The sequence below is a fragment of the Macaca thibetana genome, chromosome 17 (genome assembly GCF_024542745.1).
Source record: "Macaca thibetana thibetana isolate TM-01 chromosome 17, ASM2454274v1, whole genome shotgun sequence".
Classification (NCBI taxonomy): Eukaryota; Metazoa; Chordata; class Mammalia; order Primates; family Cercopithecidae; genus Macaca; species Macaca thibetana.
In genome coordinates this window covers 88,527,578-88,549,896 of record NC_065594.1, presented here as the reverse complement: position 1 = coordinate 88,549,896, position 22,319 = coordinate 88,527,578, and the positions used below count along the sequence as shown (strand labels likewise).

At 38.9% G+C, this 22,319-nt stretch overlaps 1 protein-coding gene across 2 annotated transcripts in view; it reads right to left on the bottom strand.

Annotated features, from left to right (window-relative positions):
- MYO16 (myosin XVI) overlaps positions 1-22,319 on the bottom strand; it is a 615,551-nt gene that overhangs the window by 290,668 nt on the left and 302,564 nt on the right. For both annotated transcript variants that reach the window (XM_050766698.1, XM_050766697.1), the window contains 2 exons: positions 18,258-18,375; positions 7,365-7,512 (listed from right to left, as the gene is read on the bottom strand). In XM_050766698.1, the coding sequence (XP_050622655.1) occupies positions 7,365-7,512; positions 18,258-18,375 (266 nt within the window). The remainder of the gene's footprint in view (positions 1-7,364; positions 7,513-18,257; positions 18,376-22,319) is intronic.

Here is a 22,319-nt window from a genome sequence, read left to right as displayed (position 1 = left end):
AAACATAGGGCCTCTGGCCAAAATTCTCTTATGCTAGCTATTTAATGACATTGTGGATTAGGCCAATCACACTGCTGTCTTAACTTCATACAATATTTTTTGAAAAAATCTATACAAATAAAAGTCATGTGGAAATGCATTGCAATATTCATCTATAGGCTTCATGCAATAGACCTTCATGCAATAGATGGTCCTATATGAGTAGCTGGAAATCAAGGTGATAAGTTTGGCCAGAGTTACCAGTGCAGAGTGCTGAATGACTGGTACCCAGACTTACTGACAATTGCACTCTGACCTTCACCTGCTGGGTTGGGCGTCTTTCAGGTAGCTGGAGCACCATGCAGGGGAAAACACAGGGCCTCATGTTGCTCCTCGTTGATTAATGCTCAGCTCTCCCTTCCCCTTCCTTCTGTTAAATAGCTCCCATCCCTACGCAGGAGCCAAATGTACTTCTTCCTTCTGTCCTTAACTTAGGAGCCCAGGATGGGCCTAAGACCTGGGCTGAGCCACCAAGATGGTCTCTTGACAGAGAGACAAGTTGCTCCTAAGTTAGGGGAGCCTGGGGCAGCACGTAGTCACATTCTCTTCTGTGTTAGAAAACACATACAAAGTAAAACTGATGTTTGTGTCTGTGCACGCATGTGTGCGTGTGCCATGTGCATGAGTGTGGCAGAGAGAGAGAAGCCACATTTGAGTTCCAGCATCTTGCATCCTTGTGGTAAACATAACCTCTGCTCTCTTCAGCTATGCCATCATTTCAACACTCCGCCTTTTTCTTCTTCTTTTTTCTTTAAATGTGTTAGAGCTGGAAATCTAACACTACCAATCCAAAAGTTCTAATGAACAGAAACTTGAAACCAAGCATACCTTAGTTTGAAATCTACCCCTGTCATTTACCAAATATTCCAGCTAAATATCCTTGAACAAGTGATATATCTGGCTTCTGATTCATTTTATATAACATAAAGAACAGAAGGTAGGATAGAAGCCACTGACCCAACTCCTCTTATTCTCATTTCATAGTGAAATGTCCTTGCTAACTTACATAGGTAGTCTAACCACTCATATAATGGCTACACTGTCCACCCAGGGTAACAAAAGTTCTGTTAGTTCTAAAACGTTTATGATCTTCTAGGTTAAAATAAAGACCTAGCGTAGTTTGTTTTTATAGTCTCAGTGACACAACGAGATAAACACAGTGATTGCCATCTTGTGGGCAGCATTGTTGTGGATACGATTTAGTGATAAAATCAGCAGGGCCTGGATTCAGATCTTGACTGCTGGGTGACATCTCACTATACAATACAGACACAGCCTTGCACCCTCTGCTTAGCTGTGGATGAAGATTCAGTGAGTGAACAGAGACAAACACTTCAGAGAACGCCTGGCACGTGGGAAGTACCCCATGAACTGCGCTGATCATGACTGTGACTGTGACTGTCACTTAGGTTATTAATAATGGAGTCTGCGAGAATCTGATGAAAGCGCCTCCCATCTTGAACTTTTGTCTTGGGAGCACCTTCAAGCTACTTACTAAGTAAATAGCTTATTATATCACAAAATTATGAAGACTCACCTCCACATAGTACTTAGGTTTTCCCTTACCTCTTTTTAAACATTATGTGACACTCTCAGATTAGGTTCACCGTTCATAATAAGCCCTTAGCAGAAACCAAACCTTCACGGGAGCTGCTTGTCGTGACTTCCCCGTGACAGGTACAGCTCCCAGCAGGATCACAAGTTCAAGCTCACAGTGACTCAGCTTTTCCTTTCATGGCCACACGGGTTAGAAACAGGTCACACGCTCTGAATCAAACACTGCTTGCTTTCAACTTAGCATTCAAAATCTGACCTTTACTGACAAATGTTATCCTGCAGCACCACAATCATTTCCACCATTCATCAATACAAAAGGAGATTTGGAATAACTTTTTGGATTTAGGAACCTAGCTTTTCTGGGACTAAACCCATCTAAGCTGTTGAAAGTATGCTGAAGATAAACAATGAATGACTATTTCTGGCTTTCATTAAATCTCAATTCCCCAAAACAGAAATTACATTCGTTCCCCAAATGTAATGTTTGTATGATATGCAAAGGGCAAGAAAAATTGAAATAGTCCTTGTAAAACAAACAGCTGGAGGTGAGGGGGTTAGGGGGAAGCAGTCAATATAGGAAGAACCATAAGCGAAAAAGAAACTTTTGGTGACAAGCATTTGTGTTTGTGTTTCTTCATTTTTCTATTTTTATTTTAATTTATTGGTTTGGGTTTTTGTTTTGTTTTTCTCGTCTGACTTTATGGAGAGCTCGCCATCTTGTGGAATTCCAGATCCACGCAGTCTTACTGCCACAGCTCAAAATATAGAAACCTACAGACTGTTTTTCTTGTTGTTTTAATAATCTGTGGAGGAAGATGCTTATGCAAAGTGTTATAAATACTGTTTTCATGCAGCTAAGCCTTAGGAGGTGATGTCTATATCTGTATCACTTATATTCTAAAGTTAGGCACACGTCCTATCTGCTGTTTCTAGATATCATTCCTATGTTACAAACAAGAAAGTAGTTTTACATTCATTTTAATGCTGAAATAAACCTCCATAAATTTTCATGTGATACTTTCAACATTTTTAGTTCTAAAAACAGAGTCAAAGCTAAAGAGCACTTTTGTAGCTTTAATGATAAAAGCTAATTACAGGACGGGCACAGTGGTTCATGCCTGTGATCCCAGCCCTTTGGGAGGCTGAGGCGGGTGGATCACTTGAGGTAGGAGTTCGAGACCAGCCTGGCCAACATGGTGAAACCCCATCTCTACTAAAAATACAAAAATTAGCCAGATGTTGTGGCATGTACCTGTAATCCAAGCTATTCAGTAGGCTGAGACAGGAGAATCGCTTGAGCCGGGGAGGCGGAGGTTGCAGTGAGTCGAGATAGCACCACTGCACTCCAGCCTGGGCGACAGAGCAAGACTCCACCTCAAAAAAAAAAGAAATTACAGCAATGTTTTCTTCTCTCTGGAGGTCTAATCACATAAGATGATAAGTATTGAGCATGCCTTTAGCTCACAGTTACATATGCATGTATATTTTATTTTGATTCATGTATCTAGTGAGTTGTTCTAAACAAAGAAGAGAGAGAATGAATCTGAAAGAAGGCAGCTTGTAATTTCTGTCGTGTTTGCTTTAGGACTTAGTGTACTTCATCCAAATTCCACTAAAAGCTGCACTGTGGAATGAGTGAGTCAGCAAAGAGATGCTGTGTTCATGTGATCACATGTAAGCTGGTGTATTCTACATAATAGGAATAGCAATATTATTTTGAAAAAATCAGACAAGTAGATGTGACAATAATAATGCCATTCTTAATAATAGTAGATATACTACATATAATATAGTGTATATAATACATATATTAACAACAGTAGATATACTATTAACAATAGTAGATATAATTATCTACTTAATAATAGTAGATATACTACATATATGTAGAATCAGGCAGCCCTCAGAATCACAGCAGATTCAGAGAGACTCCAGGGACACCTCGTGGTCAGAACAAATTTATAGACAAAACAAGGGAAGTGCCGTAAAGAAATCGGCAGGGAGGTATAGAAACAGCTGGATTGGTTACAGGTTGGTGTTCGCTTTTTTTGAACAACTGAACACTCAGCAGTCTATCAGTGGTTGAAGTGTGGCCTCTGGGATTGGCCAAGACTCAGCTATTGCTACAGGCACATACGCCTAAGTTGGGTTTTCAATCTTGGCTGCCTATTAAGCTAGGTTATAGTTCATCCCCAAGGACTCAAATATAGGAGCATGGAGTCCTCCTCCGGCCATATTTCCTTTGCTTTAACATATGGTATCAAGCATTTTATGAATAGTAATATCATTTACCTATGAGTACCAATTTTAAGGAAGGGATTCAGAAGGATTATCAGTTTGTGAAAGGTTAGAAAGCTCGCAAATTCAGGTTTCTATTTCTAATTTTGAGCAAGCCAAACGGTTTCCAAAAATCAGGAACTTAATACTCATAATTACTAAACAAAGATTCGATACCAACCTAAATTTAAACATAAAACAAATATGAACTCCTCAAACCTAACCAACATTGTAAAAGTGAGAAGATTTATCAACATTTTAAATGTGAGAAGACCTGCATAATATAAACCACAAAAATACTGCGATACATACTATATTATAACTTGAAAAACAGCTTGCTTTACCGTTAAAGTTTTCCTATGAAATTGTCATTGTACAAATGCTCCAACTGATGTCTTCATGGATCTGGAGGGTGGTGGGTGGTGAATATTTTCATGGAAAATGTTGTTTTTCACCCATTAGATATTTATGATACATTTTAATAAAATAACTGCTTTGTTCAAGAGAATTGAATTATTCATGATCTTCCTAAGTTCTTTCCTGTTGGAACTCCTCATAAAGTCACCCCTGACTGTTTGACTTTCTAAATAGCCTAAGCGACTCCAACCTCTTTTTTGCAAAGAGAAATGAATGTCAGAATTGAAGCTCAACACAGAAATACTTGTTTTCTCCCACACACTCACACACTTCAAATGACTCATCCAAACCACAGATCAAGAAGTTAAATTGTTTATTTAAATTATAGATTAGATTATTGCTTTTTCTTCATCAGTGGCCATACATCTGCAGTGCCAAGCACATACCCACGTGCACACACATGCACACACACAGATGCACTCTAAGCTACGTATCTGCTTGAAGCTTTGAGTTTTTGCTCATTAGAAGGATTGGGAACAGAGAAACCCAAAACTCTTCTCTTCTTCACAGGCTATCTCTCAACCTGCAATCGCTAGAATCCAGTCAGTTGCTTCCCCCCAGGGTCAGTATGTTCCATTAGCGATGTTCAAGGTAGAAAAACACAAAGTTAATCTCAGGGGATGGGTTTTGTCCATACTGCTGTTGCATAAAAGGGATTCACTTGAGTACAGCTTCTTCATGTCTCTGGCTTTGATTTCCTCCTTCACAATATGAAGGGATTTGATTTAAAATATTTCCAATGTCCTGGAAGCCAGGAATTTTTATATTTCTATCACTTTTGCCTGGGTTACCATACTTTAATATTAGCACTTTCTTCTAAATTTCTGTTGCATTTTGGGAACAGAAAACCCTAAAATAGTCTTTCTTTGTAAATAAAACACAATTTTGATAAGGCCTTTTACACTTCTTAACTACTTTCCACCTACACAACATGACAAACCATATCCATAGCCTTGGATGTCTTCACTGAAATTTAATGATAGTAGTTAGTAATGTGACAGTAAATTAGGCCAATTCAGCCTCTTCCCCTGAGCGCACCTGCACCATCACTCAGCCCTCACAGCAGTGGCGGGACAGAGGTTGTCTTATAATTTCTCCAAGCAGTTCTACGTGTTCAGTCTCACACCGGCTCCATTACGCTGTGAAGTCCCTCCTCTCTCCAGCGCCCTCCTGACACTCCTGCATCTCCACCTTGCTGTCTCAAAACAGCAGGACTGGTTCTCTGGCCACTCTTCTCCTCCCCAGCACCCTGGTTCCCTCCTAGCCTTGTCACGATGTAAACGGCACAATGACACCATGTGTTGCTCAGGCCACAGTCACAGGAATCATTCTTGATCTCTTTACCTTACATCCCTCGCTCAGTGCATCCATCAATCCCGACCCTCCTACCTTCAGAGCGTCACCCATGTTTCCCCATTCCTCATCGCCTGCACCACCACTACCATCAGTGCCATCACCACCTCCCCACTACCATAGCAGGAATTTAGCTCTCTGCTTCCAGCTGGGAATACCACAGGGACATCTCCACAGATGCAAGTCACCTTCAAAGTGAAAACCAATTCCCTTGCATACTCAAAACCCCCAATCACTTCCAGACAACTCTGAAGGAAATCTAAATTTCTGACCATGGCTATTCCTTTCATGTTGTCTCTATTATCCTCCCTCTTTCCCATACAACTCTAATCTCAGCCCCTGGCCTTCATGTTGTCCCTCAAACATTGAGTATGTTTCCTCAGGCCCCTTGTCCACTTCCATCTCCCTTGGACAACACTTCAGATCTGTGAATGGCCTTCTCTGGTGTCTCTACCACAGGTATCACCTGGTAGGAGGCTCTTGATTAACCTATCTAAAAGCAGGACACCCACCCGCTCTTCTGTTCCCCAACCTTGATTTATTTTTCATCATATCACCTCGACTATTACCAACCTGTTTATTAATGTCTCCCCAACCAGAATATAACGGTTTCAGATGGAGATACAGCACAGCAGAGCAGAGAGAACTAGAGAGATATGTTTTTTTGCAGGCTTAAAGCAGCCTACGTGTGTACTCAAGAGGGGGGATTGTTGGGGAAGCCCCCTGCCATTTGTTCTCTCAATAATCACTTGGCCTTAACCACTGTCTTGACTACATGCAGGTAAGTGAAGCAACCCTTCTGTGTGTAGGGGGGGTGTGTTTATGTGTATGTTTTCTCCTAGAGCATCCTTTATTTTTCTCACAAAAGTTCTCCTAAAATTGTGCAAACTCACACCATTCCTCTAGATCTAATAATAAACACCCAATAAGCCATAAATCAGGTATCAGCAGGTATCTGAAGTCAATCCACATGTCCTTCAGAGTCTAGTTCCCACATCCCCTGCGACTGAATTGAGTTTGGATCAGAATCCAATTCTCTCTTGCGCTCTTCTCCCACCAACTTCTCTTCTGAACAGGGTTCATTCCCCAAATTGTTTCTTGTTCTCATCCTAATGCAAATCTGGACCAATCCCTGTGGCGGAGACGCACTAAACCAGCCAGTTAGCAGAAGTGCAAACATTGAGAAAACATTTTTCACTCACTGTCGATATGGCCCATCACTCCCATCGTTCTCGTACGACCAAGGCATCCTAATTTTAACACAAGTGCTTTCTGCCTCCATTAAAGGAAATCAGCCCCTCAGGTTATGTGTGTGTGCATCTTAAGCCATGATAAACCTTCATCCACCAATGAATAATCATACTTCCACAAATAATATTGCCCATTATCTCAAAACAGGGCCATGAATTAGGAATGCAGAACTAATGTTATAGCCAAAATACTTAAAAGGAGTACAGGAGTTTACATATGCATACGTTTTTTTCTGATCTGAAAACTAGTAAAATATAAATATAAGTCTGTTCACACACATACAACTTCACCCAAACATTCAATAAACAGTTGGAACCTTGTTATGTGGATAGTTTCAACCTAACAGTATCCAACAGTTATCTTTTATTCACCGTTTTGTCTCTGAAAAGTAAGAAGATAATTTAAGACTACCAAATTACAATCACAATTTGAAGGCATAGCTTTTAGATACAAAATACTTAGTCACTCACCGGTGTGCACATAAATTATTAAGATGAAGTCCATGTTTTTCTTCAGCAGATAACCCATCCATCAACAAGGAGAAAATGAGAAAATTGCTCTGGCCAAGAGGTTGTGAAACAAGTCTGGATTTCTCCAGCAAATATGTATAAATTCTGGCTGGTTGGGAAAAGAAAAGTAATTCTGTTAAATGGCAGAGTATTCATTTCATTTCCATAAATTAACACATATTCATTAATTACAAGAGATACAAGGACTGTTGACTTTTCCCTTTCCCACCTATTTACATTTTATTTTATTGTCATTTTGCATTAGCTAGGACTTTCAATATGATGCTGAAAAGACACGGTTTAAGGGGACATCCTTCCTCATCCCATATCCAACAAAGAACTTGGTGCACAAATATAATCTGGAACAAGATTTGCTCTTGCCTGTAACAAAGGCTTTGAAAGAAGCTTTGGAATTTTCCTCATTAATATCTCACTGTTTGAGAGTCCCGGCCATGTTGGTAGGGTGGATATTAACACACACTGTTCAAAAAGTGCTCCACTAAAGGCACTGACAAGCATTCCCCGCAACTAAATCAGAATTATATGTGGCCACACAACGAAGGCCCAGGGAGATAGACCATGGTCCCTCACTGCCAGAAACACCAGAAGAAATCCACTGCAGCAAAGGAAAATGCAATTTGAATTCACACAGATATAGTTTAATATACAGAATGTATTTGAGGATGAGGTAGATGAGGTGTCTATAAAGTAACACAGGTCCAATGTGAACAGTGTGTAGTCATCTTCTCCTTTTATTCTGACCACACGCGTGCAGTAATAGGACTACTATCTAATGTTTATTTAGTCCTCTGTTTTCAAACCTTTACAAAATAAAATAAAAGACAACCCAATTCATAAATATAAGGTGTTGAAACTTATTTGATAGTAGTTGATTAACAAGGCCAAAAAGATGCAATATGGTAATCACAGCCTCAGTTTTGCTTTACATATGAAGATCGGCAATTCAGAAGCTAGCATTGGTCAAAATTATGACTGTATGTTTGGCATGCTGCAAATTTCATTGTTTCTGGAGCATTAAAAAATTAATATAGGGTTATTTTTATCATTATGAATAATCAGATTATGTATTTTAATTTAATTTAATTTAATTAATTTATTTATTTATTTACTTTTTGATTCATAGTCTCACTCTATTGCCCAGTCTGGAGTGCAGTGGCATGATCGCGGCTCACTGTAACCTCTGCCTCTCTGGTTCAAGTGATTCTCCTGCCTCAGCCTCCTGAGTAGGTGGGACCACAAGTGTGTGTCACCACACCGGCTAATTTTTGTATTTTTAGTAGAGATGGAGTTTTGCCGTATTGGCCAGGCTAGTCTTGAACTCCTGACCTCAAATGATCTGCCCACCTCAGCCTCCCAAAGTGCCAGGATTACAGGGGTGAGCCACCACGCCAGACCTGTATTTCAATTTTAAATGCAAATGTGAATTATTAGTTTTCCTCTTTGAAGTAAGAATCCAAAATCAATATTATTTGGGTGAGGGGTGTTAAAGAATGGCAGTTCTTAGAAAGGCAAATGGTTATAATTATCTCATACATTTGAACTTTTAAAAAATCTCATGTAATGAATTTGCTAAGCATTATTCTAAAGTCCAGCCACTAAAAGCAAAAATGTGGTGTCTCCCAATTTAATTGTATACAGCAAATCTGTTCTAACAACTAGAACCACTATTTACAGTGCCTTCCAATGCATTTAGTAAGTGCTCAATTTAGCTAATCAGAATGATTATCAGAGTTTTTTAAATTTCAAAATTAATATCCCTTAGTAAGATAAGTTGTCTAAAGAGACAAGTTTGGGAAAAGTCACCAGAAGTGCATAAAGAAAAGGTCTTTCAAAATATCCCTTTCACTGGTGACAGTAAAGCCCCAAGGTGATGGTAAACTTAGAATGGGGGCGGTATCAAGTCCTGAATTAGCAATAAACCTCAATGGATGAACATGTGTGCTTGAATGTGTGTGCACAGGTCTCAATGAGAATCAATTAGGTGGCAATTTCAAGTTAAGTTTTAAATACTTTTTTTCTTTTTTTCTTCCTTAAATTCTTCGCTGGAAACATTTTCTATTTAATATTAATAATATTCATCTTGAATTAATTTACTACTCAAGAGGATATTCTTTAAAAACCTAAAAACATTTTAAATAAAATTATCTTCCTTTTGTTCCTAACCTTTAGGCATGAAATACCAGATGAGAAGGGAGAATGAAACAGTCATCTTGCTACCATTCTTGGAGAAATGGTTGGCTAACCCCCACCTATCCCAGCCAATATGCAAACTCTGCTTGAAGCAGTATTCAAAACTAATCAAATTCCACATCATGGAGTCACTTTGATATCTTTCATCTAAATTCAAAAACAGTGTAATTATTAATCAACCTGGTTAGCTCATCTCCAGCAGTGAATAAAATTGCTGTGGATTAGCAGAATTCTGATCAGCAGGGTTTCAAAATATGTATACATCTTGAGTGAGCTTTTAGATGGAAGCAAACACAAGACAGCCCAAAATTCAAATTGCCATGAAACTCTAATATTCCTTCAAATGGAGAAATGCAGACTTTTTGTTGTGTCTGAAATGAAACGGTAAAAATGGAAGGAGTATGATGGGCTTCTAAGTTAAACAGGTTTCAGGACACATTCATGTAAGTGTTCATACATAGAAAGAAACATTCTACTAACAGTTCTTGACTTCTCAAGACTTCTATGTTTTAAAAGCTCTTTTATGTACGAAACACTTTTGACTAGAAACATACTTGTAATTCTCTACAAGTGTCCACATATTCATATATGTATTTAAAAAGTTTTGGTGCTGAAAAAACATATGTTTGCAGATTATATGTAACATAAAATGCAATAAAGTATTTCAGAAGTCTATACAGCTTTTGTTCATTATGAAAAAAAGTGGGGGAAATAAATTTCCCTTTCTTTCAAGAAAGAAAAATTCCTGCCTTTGCTCTTCCCATTGACTTCCAGAAACTTCCAACACCCAATCTCACCCTGTCGCAGCCATCTAGTTATGGGTACATGACCACTTAGGGCCTGTTCCCAGAAAGTACTGTCATGCCTTCAATTAGCAACCACCAAAAACATATTATCAATTAATTAGGATAGCCAAATATTTTCCCTTTTACACCTATGCATTTCTTTCCATCTCATTATTCATGGTCAGGGCGGTCATCACTCTGGTGGTGTAACGTAAGTGAAAGTGCTTCCCACAGGAGTCAAATGGACGGATCCTACTCTGGAGTCTGACGCTGCCAATCCCCGCATCCCTCTGGGCTTCATTTTTCCTATCTGTAGTATGAAGAAGAAAAGATGCGAAGGTTCCAAGATTCCTCTGGACTTCAAGAGGAAGGTGCTACCACTTAAAGCACCTACTGTGTACCACACACTATTCTATTGTCCTTCTAACATTGCCTCATTTAAAATTCTGTTGCAGGCCTTTTCACATTGAAGCCCAACTCTCTTGTCTCCTAAGCCCAGGCTGTTTGCAATAAAGGATGCTGCTCTTCACATAAGATCAACTAAAGCACTTCGAAACTTTTAAAACAATGTCCTGCTAAGTATGTAATTCTAAGACTAATTGATGATGGTAACAAAGATGATTATTCATCTGTTATTATGCCTCTGCTTTATTTAACATCAGGATTTGGATAATCACAAAGCAAAGGCCTTAATATATTTTCCATTTCATTTGCAGTAACTTTAACGTTTAAATTTCTTATAGAACACATAGCCTGGCTGCATTTACTGGAAGATATTTTCTATCTTTAGTAAATTTCAATTTCAACTTAAATACACTTGGATATTTTCAGGGCACAAACATCAAAATCCAAGTATTCTTGATATTCCTCAGGGGGACTCTGGACCTCCCTCCCTTTTGAGTTCCTCCCACTTACTTCTGGGAAAGGGATAATCTAAGATTTGAAATAAAAGTGAAAGAAAAAGAAAACAGTGAGTGATTTAAAGAGCAATGTTAACATATTGAATATTCATGGAAACTCTAGGAGTTTCGGGTGATAGTTATCCCTTTTGGACAGAAGAAGAAAATGAGGTATGGAAGATCCAGTGAGCTGCCCAAGGCCAGCGGGCACAAAGTAAACGAGCCAGGACTCAACCCCAGGCCTTGTGGCTCGTAAGGACTAGAGGGAACTCAGAGCTTAGAATCAAGCCAACATCTGCCTTTGGAGCTCACTGAATGCATTGCCGATGGTGATGAACTTGGCCCTCTGCATATTCTGGGTGCAGTTAAAAGCGTGGCCTTACGGACTCTCAATGTCTTCCAGTCCTTTACAAGTAAGCTCTTCTAAAAGTCCTTCACCCTGTTTTTGGTGAACAGAATTCTCTTCAATAATGAATATTCCAGAAGAGGAGATCATTTTCTTGTTTGAGAACTTATCTGGTCAACAGCTAAGATTTACCTTGATAAAGAGAATGACTCCGTTTGGAAAATCTAGCTGCTAAACGAGATTTGGGACATGGCTGGTCATATGCTCTTTTCACAAGCCCCCTCAGCCAAATAAGATTTGTGAAGATGCACTGAGGCCAGTGTTCTTGGCACCCCTTTATTAGCACTGGCTCCTTTGCAGAGGCAGCCTGATTAAACCATTAATAACTCCATCATGATACTAGAAATAGTCAACTTCAAAAGTGGTTTATTTCCAATTAAATAAAAAGCAGCTGAAAGGAACACAGGAGACCATGGAGTCCGGTCCCCTAATTTTATAGCCGGGTAAAGAGAATCAGTGACATCCACCTATTCACCTGAGTTTACAACCCGATGGCCAACCTGCAATTTGATCTAGAAGGCCCTTTCCCATGTGCCCAGCTACTTTGCATGAAGATGGTTTTACAACCTGATTTGTCGCTCCCAGGAAACAGGTGACTTGCGAGTAAATTAGAATAAGAAAGAGCTCACTAAAAATGTCGCTATCATGTATTTTTGAAGATCCAAAACAATAAATTGATTATTTGATAAGAATGAAGACAGTATATTATTTTACTTTATCTGTGCATGTTCGGTGAGACAGTTTTGTGTACTATATAAAAAACTGCACACACTCAAAAGTGAATGAAAATTTATGGTTTTGTACCCTTAAAAGACAAGGAATGATCTTGTGCAGAAGAGAAAGAACTGTCATTCCCTTTCCAGGAACAGATCCTAAGTGGTCACGTACCCATAGGAGATGGGTGCAACAGGATGAGAGTGGGTGTTGGAAGTTTCTGGAAGTCAATGGGAAGGACAAGGGCACGAACTTTTCTTTCTTGAAGGAGAAGAAACTATTTCCCCCACTTTTTTTTCACAATGAACAAAAACTGTATAGCCCTACAAAATACTTTATTGTGTACTATGCTACACATAATCTGTAAACACATATTTTCAGGACCAAAACTTTTTGGAAAACATACAAGAATATGCCATTAGTATCATAAATTGATTTGTATGTCACACAATGTAACCTCTTTGCATGCTCAGATGAAAAATACAAATTGGTAGGGATTCGGGCAATGATATCAGCAAATTACCTTAAGTCTCAAATAAAAGGTGCTGTATGGCTAAAACTAAGTCATTGTTGGCAAAGTTTTCCTTTTATTTATACAGTAACTTTTTATAAACTTGTCTGTGCAGTGATAGTAAGATGTTTTATAAGTCACTCAATCCTGAAGGAGGGTTGCACTTACACCAGCGAACCTAAATAATCATATTTTAAAATAAATAATCAGATCAGGGAAAATACTGGACTAGAAGCCAGACTAGAAGGTTATTTATAAATTACATTTTCCCCCAAACAAGAAACAGTCCTTACTTATCTATAGTTAGTGTTTCATAAAACTGAGGCTGGTATTTTTTTTATATTATGATTTGTGGTTACATCTCTGATGAAAGATTTGACATTAAATTATAAAAGTATAACTAATAGTAACAATGAAAGAAACAGCACCTATCAATCTTCAAATTAGTATGATGATACTCCCTGTCCAATAAAATAGTAAAAACTGTTTCATAAATGCTGATAATTTAAAGAAAAACAGTCTACCATAAAGTATAAACTCAATCTGTAATCAACACTTATTTGACCTGGTTTGAGAGAGAGTAGCATCACTCCAATTTGATTAACTATTTTAGTGAACATTTACAATTCAGAATGCTTTTACAGGGGACTAACTTGAATGACTCAGCTCTCTTTAAAATGTATGTGAAGTAGTTTAAGTTAATGTGTTTTTTATTTTTCTTTCATAAAGAGTCTTGGCAGCAGATTGAATTATTTAAAAGTATCACTAATGTATAACAAAAGTATCATTTACTGATAGCTTCTTAAAGTATTCAGGGTGCCCATTTTTTTTGAGCAGTGATGATTTCATTCTTAAACTGAAAATCATTTTAAAGCAAAAATTCATACAATGCATCTCCATTACTCTTTGTTACAAGATGGATTTTGTCCTAAAAAAAACCCAAAAACTACATATTGAAGTCTTCATCTCCAATACCTTAGAATATAACCTTCTTTGGGAATAGCATCAATGCAGAGATCCAGTCGTCACCCCTTGTCTTCAGTTAATACATTCTAAGATCCCAGTGGACCCCCGAAACTGAGGATAGTATCAAACTCTGTATGCATGATGTTTTTCTATACTTACACATCTATGATAAAATTTAATTTATAAATTAGGCACAGCAAGAAATTAACACAGCAACTAATAATACAATAGGACAGTTGTAACAATATGCTGTTCACAATTCCAGGGGTAGGAGATTGTTTCCTACCATGGATCTTAGCAACCTCAGCATACAATTTGTTTTCTTTCCTTATTAAGTTGAGAACATTCACCTTTTCATGAAAAGGAAGCACTTTTCAGTTTCTCTTTGGGCTATGCAAATTTCCAGCCTCACCACTCCTATACTCTGACGCCATTATTATGTAAAATAAGAGTTACTTGAACACAAACACCAGGAAACTGGCACCATCTGATAACTGAGAGAGCTTCTACGTGATTAACAGGTGGGTAGCGGAGACATCGTGGATACACTGAACAAAGGGGCGATTCACCTCCCAGGCTGGATGGAGTTGGAGGGCAGGAGATTTCATCACATTACTCAGAATAATATGCAATTGAAAACTTATGAACTGTTTACTTTGAGAATGTTCTGTTTAGTATTTTTGAACCACAGTTGAACTCGGGTAACTGAAACCACAGAAAGCGAAACCTTAGTTTAGGGTGAAACTACTGTACTCAAGTTACAATAAGGTCATACTGGAGTAGGGTGTGTCCTAATTCAATGAGCTACTCCATACTGGAGTAGGGTGCGACCAGTGTCCTTTGGAGAAGAGAAGAGACACAGGGAAAAGGCCATGAGTCAAAAGAGGCGGAGACTGGAGCAATGCATCTCCAAGCCACGGAGCACTAAGGATCAGCAGCAACCATCAGAGCTAGGAATGGGCAGGGGAGGTCCCCCCAGAGAAGCCAAGAGCTCGTGCATCTACAGACACCTGAATTCCAGACTTCTACCCTCCAGAACTGTGAGACAATTAATTTCTGTTGTTTCCAGCCACCACATTGGTGTTCATTTGCTACTGCAGCTTTCGAACACTGACATCTAACACGTTCTAATATCAACCCTGTTCAGTCTATGCTAACAGACACAAGAGACAAGTACATGCTATTAAGCTACTCTGGGAGACATGGGAACATCAGATCCACAGCTGAAAGAGTGCTTTCATTTTTGGACTTAAATAATGTTGAGCCCTAGGCAGCATCTTTAAAATTATCTGGTCCAGCTGGTGTCTGCCCCTTCCTCTTGCTTAGGCACAGCCAGCGTAGGCGTGAGAGAGTGCGTGGCAGACGTGAGGATGTTGCACGGCAGGTTCTGATGACCGAGTAAAGACGTTCCTTCTCGGAAACATCGACCTGCTCTTTGTAGTATGCACAATATACCTTTGTACTCAAAACCCTTTCCATGTGGTAAGGGATACTTGAAGAAATCTGTCCTCTTTCTCTTGAGTTATTTCTTTTTCAGTGTAAACATTTTTAGTTTTGTCAACAGTTTACTCCAAAAACATGACATTGGAACTTTCACTCTCCTGATAAACATTTTCTAAACATATTCCTTTTATTTCTCTTCTTAAAAACAGGAAACAACTGAGTTCCCAGTCTTACCCCTTCAGGGCACTGTGGGTCCTACCACATTTATGATCTAGGCAGTAGACTTCTATGAATGCCATCTCAGCACTGGCTTTGTTACTTTGTTTATAGCAGTTTATTACTCTTAAATAAAAACATTGAAAACGATCACCAAATCATTTGGCCAGAGTTTTAAAAGAACACAGCAGGAAGCTATGAAACAAACAAACATAGGTGATAAGAAATAAATTAAGGATGTTAATTAGGGGAACAGAACTAGTAAAAAGGCCATCCAGAAAGTGGAGAAAGGTGGAGCACGCCTGTCATCAATGCCCCGATTGCTCCATAAGAGAAAAATAAACTCTACACAATACTGAAATTACATCGAAATTACGGTCACAGTTCCTCAAGGATTCAGAGAACTTTTCTGGGCCTCGAACTGCTCCAGGCCCATCATTATGAATATGCATCACCTCTGGGTCTCAATGCTGCCTGGACAAGCTGCCGGAGAGGTATATGTGGGGCTGATTACGCTGAAGATGTGAGGGACCACGTGTTCACTGAGATTGTTGATTAACAGAAGGCTCAGTTAATCAGTGTTTACAACAAAGTTTTCCAGTTCTTTTTAATATGTATATATAATTATTTTCTAAATTAACGTTCCTAAAGAAAAGGACCCTCTAAACTCTATCCAGAAAAATAAACAAGAGGAAAAAAAAAAAAAGAAAAAAAAAGTTAGTAATGGATGACACCTTCAGAAGCCAGTTATTTTCTCTCCCTCTTGGTAAAGGAAACATGAAATTGAGAAGAAAAATTCATGCTGGTGATATCTCAGATGAGCTTCTCCTCCTTGCAATAGTTGTGCATAAACACGAGTGGCCTGCTTTCAGCTCTCAGAGCTCTCAGACACTCATGTCCCATGAATCACCTGGGAATCTTGTTAAACTGCAGTCTCCACCAGCCAGTCTGGAGTATGGCGTCAGATTCTGCGTCTCCAACAAACTCCTGAGTGATGACACGGCGCTTGTCCTTGGGCCACGTCTTTGAGTGGCAAGCGGCTGGAACACGGAGCTTTCCATGTTTCAGCTTCCTACTTTTGGAGAACTTACTACCCACTTAGAGAACATCGCCACAGCCCACCAGTCACTAAGAGCTCAGCGGGGAACCTGTGCTCAGTATTACAGAAGTAAATCCGGCCCCTTCCCCTGGAGGAGCACACCCGGCCAGGTGTTAGGAAACCGAGACTGGAAAACCAGAGCTTGAGGCTCGAGACAGTTCTCCGATGAGGTCTTCATAAAAAGGCAGACCTTCAGAACTCTAAGTCATGCATTTAAAAAACAAATCAACGAACAAATAGCTTTCCTTTTGCTGCACAACTTAACCTTCTAACTTCAACAACTAAAAGCATCTTTTTTTTTTTTTTTTTTTTTTTTTTTTTGGAGACAGAGTTTTGCTCTCGTTGTCCAGGCTGGAGTGCAATGGTGCGATCTCTGCTCACCACAACCTCCTCCGCCTCCCGGGTTCAAGCAATTCTTCTGTCTCAGCCTTCTGAGTAGCTGGGATTACAGGCATGTACCACTACACCTGGATAATTTTGTATTTTTAGTAGAGATGAGTTTCCCCATGTTGGTCAGGCTGGTCTCAAACTCCTGACCTCAGGTGATCCGCCCACCTTGGCCTCCCAAACTGCTGGGATTACTGGCGTGAGCCACCATGCCCAGTGCATCTTTTCTTACTCTTTTGATGCATGTTATTCGTCACATTTAATTAGTAGAAATCTGATTCTGACACAGACTTGCTGCAAAATGCAATTATTTTGTTTCTAGATTATAGTCAAAACTAACTTTTGTTTCCTGAAGGGAAAATAGGGCAACTTTAAAAAGCCAAATAAAATTAAGCTCTTTCGGAAATCATTTATAATAATTGGAAAATGTTTAAGTGCTGACAGCTGTTGTAAAAGTTTTTTTTAAATATTCAAGTATACCAAAAATTCTACCTATGATTGTATTTATATTATTAATTTGCATGAATTTGTTTTAATTGGAAAGATGTAAAATCCTAGGTGAATTATAAATTAGTTGAATTTTAAATAAGGAGTTTTCATGAAATATACTTTAAGTATTTAAATCAAATATGAAACAGTGTCTGTTTGGGTTTAGTTTGGTGATTATTTTGATGTTTAGATTTAATTCAATCATTTAACTATATGGATTCAGTTTTATTTCAAATAGATTTCAATGTGTGTTATGTGAAGAAATTATATATAATACTAAGGTATTATTTATTTAATTAAAGTACTTGAGTTTGTTTCTATGTTCAGCAAGGATGATTCCTTTCAGCTATTTTTGGTTTGGGTTTGGTTTCTCATTATATAGTCTATAAAATAATCATCTTGAAAAGGTCCAGCTTGCATTTGAGAATATTTTTCAATTCACAATAACTTCAGCACTTGTCACCTGATATCCCAGGTACGTATACACACACACACATACACACACACACACACACCCTCAACTGAGTGCCTGACTGTTGATCCTTGTTCTAATGTAACACAAACTTTCCAGAAGTATCTTAAGCTGTTTACAGATATGGTTGTGATGAAGAATAGATTTTTTCTCCCAGCATTGATTCATACATGGTGTCTCCATCATGTGCTTGTGTGCGACGTGCCCGCATGCTGCTTCCGCACAGGAAATCCACATTGGCAAATGCTGCACTTACCTCCAGTTAGCTGTTGTTTCCTCTCACAGAACTGCAGTTCAAAATACTTGATGAAGCAACTGGACAAATCATTAAGTGTGGTCTTGGCATGTCCAAAGGCTTCTAAGATGCACATGACCTGTGGGAGAGGAGAACATTTTACTGAACTGCTCATATTTTAAAAAATAAAATTGATGAGTAATAGTCAGCAACGATGCAGGGAATACTTCTTGGTCTGAAAGTTTCTCTCCTGCTCATATAATGCCATATTGAATTTTTAAGACTCCTTTTTCCTCAAAGGCAAGCTACTAGCATCCTATGCCTCAAATTGTGGCTACTGTTCATGAAGCAATAATAGACAGAGGACTTCACGACACTGCACTCTCCTTGCACATAAGAGAAGGAAAGCCATTCTCTTCACACACAGCCCCAAGCTTAACAAATGTTATTGAGATTTCACACCTGAATAGAACAGTAAAATAGCGTTTGCATTTTGGAAGGGAGGGAGTCATTTGAATTAATATAAGCAATAGTCAGAATGTATTTTACAGTAATACATTTACTTAAACATCAGGATAGAACATTCCTTTGAATCCTTATTTACTTTCCACTCATACTCTTTTCAACCCTGACCCCAGTTTATCCTCCCTGTATTGTGCTTTGGCCTCACACCAACTATTCTCTCCCACAAGGCAGCAGCAAAACTCCCAGCTGAGCTGCTGTGCTGCCTTTTCTCGCTGCCCTGTGTTTTGTTGCAGATTGGCAAGTTTGTGGCTTTGCAATTGCTATGATAAAGCTCCTCAGACCAACCCTGGGGGCTGAAATTCTTCCTTGACATGTTTCCTTAACCATTAACAGTAGAATAAAAGTCACTGCTTCTTCATCAATTGACTCTGCCTGTGAAGGTGATGGGGACCAGCAATTCTCCAACATGTATGAAAATCTGGAGGGTTCACGGGTATCTCTGTCTTTCATGATAGTTGCGTTCCATGCGGTTTCTGCGTCAGCCACAGGAGGGAGTACAGTAACACCTTATTGATATGTGGACTACTTTTCCTGTTCCCTAGGGTTTCTAGTAGTGTTTTTTGAGAACACTATCCTATTTTTTTAAGTGCTTTGATCCCACTCTTTTTTTAATTTATTTTTTATTTTATTTTTTGAGACAGAGTCTCGCTCTGTCACCCGGGCTGGAATGCAGTGGTGCGATCTCAGCTCACTGCAGTGGTGTGATCTCGGCTCACTGCAACCTCTGCCTCCTGGATTCAAGCAATTCTCCTGCCTCAGCCTCTGGGGTAGCTGGGATTTTAGGGGCATGCCGCCACGCCTAGCTAATTTTTGTATTTTTAGTAGCAGAGACAGGGTTTCACCATGTTAGCCAGGCTGGTCTCAAACTCCTGACCTCGGGTGATCTGCCCACCTCCGCCTCCCAAAGTGCTGGGATTACAGGCATGAGCCACCGCACCCGGCCGCTTTGATATCACTTTTAAATTTCCTGGCCTTTGCTACATTAAGGAGTTGAATTAACCTGGAAGTATTTTATATTGTGAAAGATTATAAAACACTTTGACGCTAACCACAAATTAAAATATGCTACAAGTTGTGATAATAGTGAAGTATGTTAAAACTTCTGTGTTTGAAGTTTGAATTTGGGAGACAAACACATATTCATTCCTTACAAAAACTTTATGCTTTAGGTCTGTATATAATAACCTAATTTTAAAGATGATAAAAGTAAATTGATAGCAGTGATAACAGCAATGTTTTCTGGGGAAAAAATGAAATAGTAACTTCGTTTTTGTATCTTTTCCTATAATCTAACATGAAATCTGTAGTAATGATATACATACAGTGAAAACAGTATAATGATAGCACATTTTAAATATTAATAATATTACATTAAACAATTATTTTAAAAATCTTAAAAATAGGATAATCTTTTAAAATATTGTGCTTCTAGTTATTCTAGTGTTGTGTCTGATCAGTAATGTGTTGATTATTCTTGGAAAAACGACATTACAGGTAATTAATAACTTGTTCCCCAAACAGTCAATATAGGGAAATGGTTAAATGCATGCGCCTGGAAGTGAGAAGGAGCTACCCCCACACCCCAACACTGCTACCGAGAACTGATGTAATACTCAGGAGGTCTTCTGAATTCCTCAAACCTCATTTGTCGTTAATTCTCAAGCAGGAATAACTCCTTCAGTGTTTGTCAGTGTCTGTTGTGTAAAGCACTCAGCTTTTCGTCTGGCACAGAGAAAACATTCAGCAAATAAGAACAGTGAATTTTACTTTTGTGAGTAGCAACAGACAACATTCCTGTCATGCTCACTATGTGCCAGGCAGTGTTCTAACGTGAGATGTGTCTGTGCTTGTGTGTTCTCTGTTAACTCTCGGAACCAGTGTATATTACACAGCTTTATAAGAAAAATGACATAGACGAAGTAGTTTTCCCAAGGCTCAAAGGTTGTCAACAATGAACCTGGGAGTTGAACCTGGGTGAGCTGGCTTTCAGAATCACACACTTCACCACCACACTATGCAGTAATCACTGCTGAAATACCAATAAAGGCATAAAAGGCATGAAATGAATATAAAACTACAACTACTTAACAAAATGTAAATACTCCATGGCATTCTTTCACTGTACATTGTCATCCATGAGTCAAGATTAAAATGCTAAATAAACTAGGCAATAACCAGTTTTTATCTTTAATTAGCCATTTGGCCAATAGGTGGCACTAAATAAATGTATTAAGGGAAATACTGAGTGAAACAAAACTGGCATTATTCCGCTGCTCACCTTAATTTCAAAAACAATAATGACAACATTGCACAGTAACAAAATTTAAATAAAAATATAAATGAAGAAAATTAAATATATATATTCTCAATATTTACTTATTCAAACTTTATTGACTTTTTTTCTATTTATAATGTATGGTATTTTTTCTACAAATTTACGTCCCTATAAGTTGTGGACTATTATGGCAGGAGTTAATCTACTGTATTTTCTAAAAGTAAAAACTTGCTGCATCCTCAATAAAAAATACTAAATCAGGGGCCGGGCGCGGTGGCTCACGCCTGTAATCCCAGCACTTTCGGAGGCCGAGATGGGCGGATCACGAGGTCAGGAGATCAAGACCATCCTGGCGAACATGGTGAAACCCCGTCTCTATTAAAAATACAAAAAATTAGCCGGGCGTGGTGGCGGGCGCCTGTAGTCCCAGCTACTCGGGAGGCTGAGGCAGGAGAATGGCGGGAACCTGGGAGGGGGAGCTTGCAGTGAGCCGAGATGGCGCAGCCTGGGCGACAGAGCGAGACTCCATCTAAAAAATATATATATATTAAATCAATCGATATCAGCCCACTAGTCTGCTCTCTGAAAGCTATTGCATAGTAAATCCTTATTTAAGTGATTTCAATGGAATTGAATATTCTTAAAGTTGAAGTTCACTTGAGCCAGCGTTGGTGAAAGTTCCAGGTAGTTTCTTCCTGAAACGTGACTTTTCTATTCCAATAAATTTAATGTCATGGAAAATCCCCTGCTTCCAGTGTTTGAAATTCAAATGCAGGGATTAGAAACAAAACAGCCCTTCCTAACTGCTCTTAAATGGCTCTGAAATTGTATGGGGGAACAAAGCCATGTCTGTGGTGATTGGGTTCCACCCGTCCATCTACCAGGGGGTAAAGTGCACTTGAAGCACAGGACAAAGAATGTGAGCTTAGGCAGGCTTTTAAGATGGGCCAAATGAGGTGTAAGACTGACAGAAATACTTCAGTCACGTCTCTTAAGAATAAGTTTTTGACCTGCATATAATCGACAAAAGTCATTTCTGGACCTCAGTGCTGCACTCTCTCACTTTCTAGTTGTTACCAACTAAATCTTCCTCCTCCCCTCTCTTCTCCCAAAACCTCCTTCAGGGAGAGTACTGTCTGCTGTGACAGTGTGAAACTTATAGTTTCCACTCAAACCCTTTCACTTTGGGTTCTCTTGCTCCCCATACTCCACTGAAATGGCAATCTTTATTTTAACAATGATGCCATTGTCAACTACAGAAACACTTTCTCCACTCCTCAGCA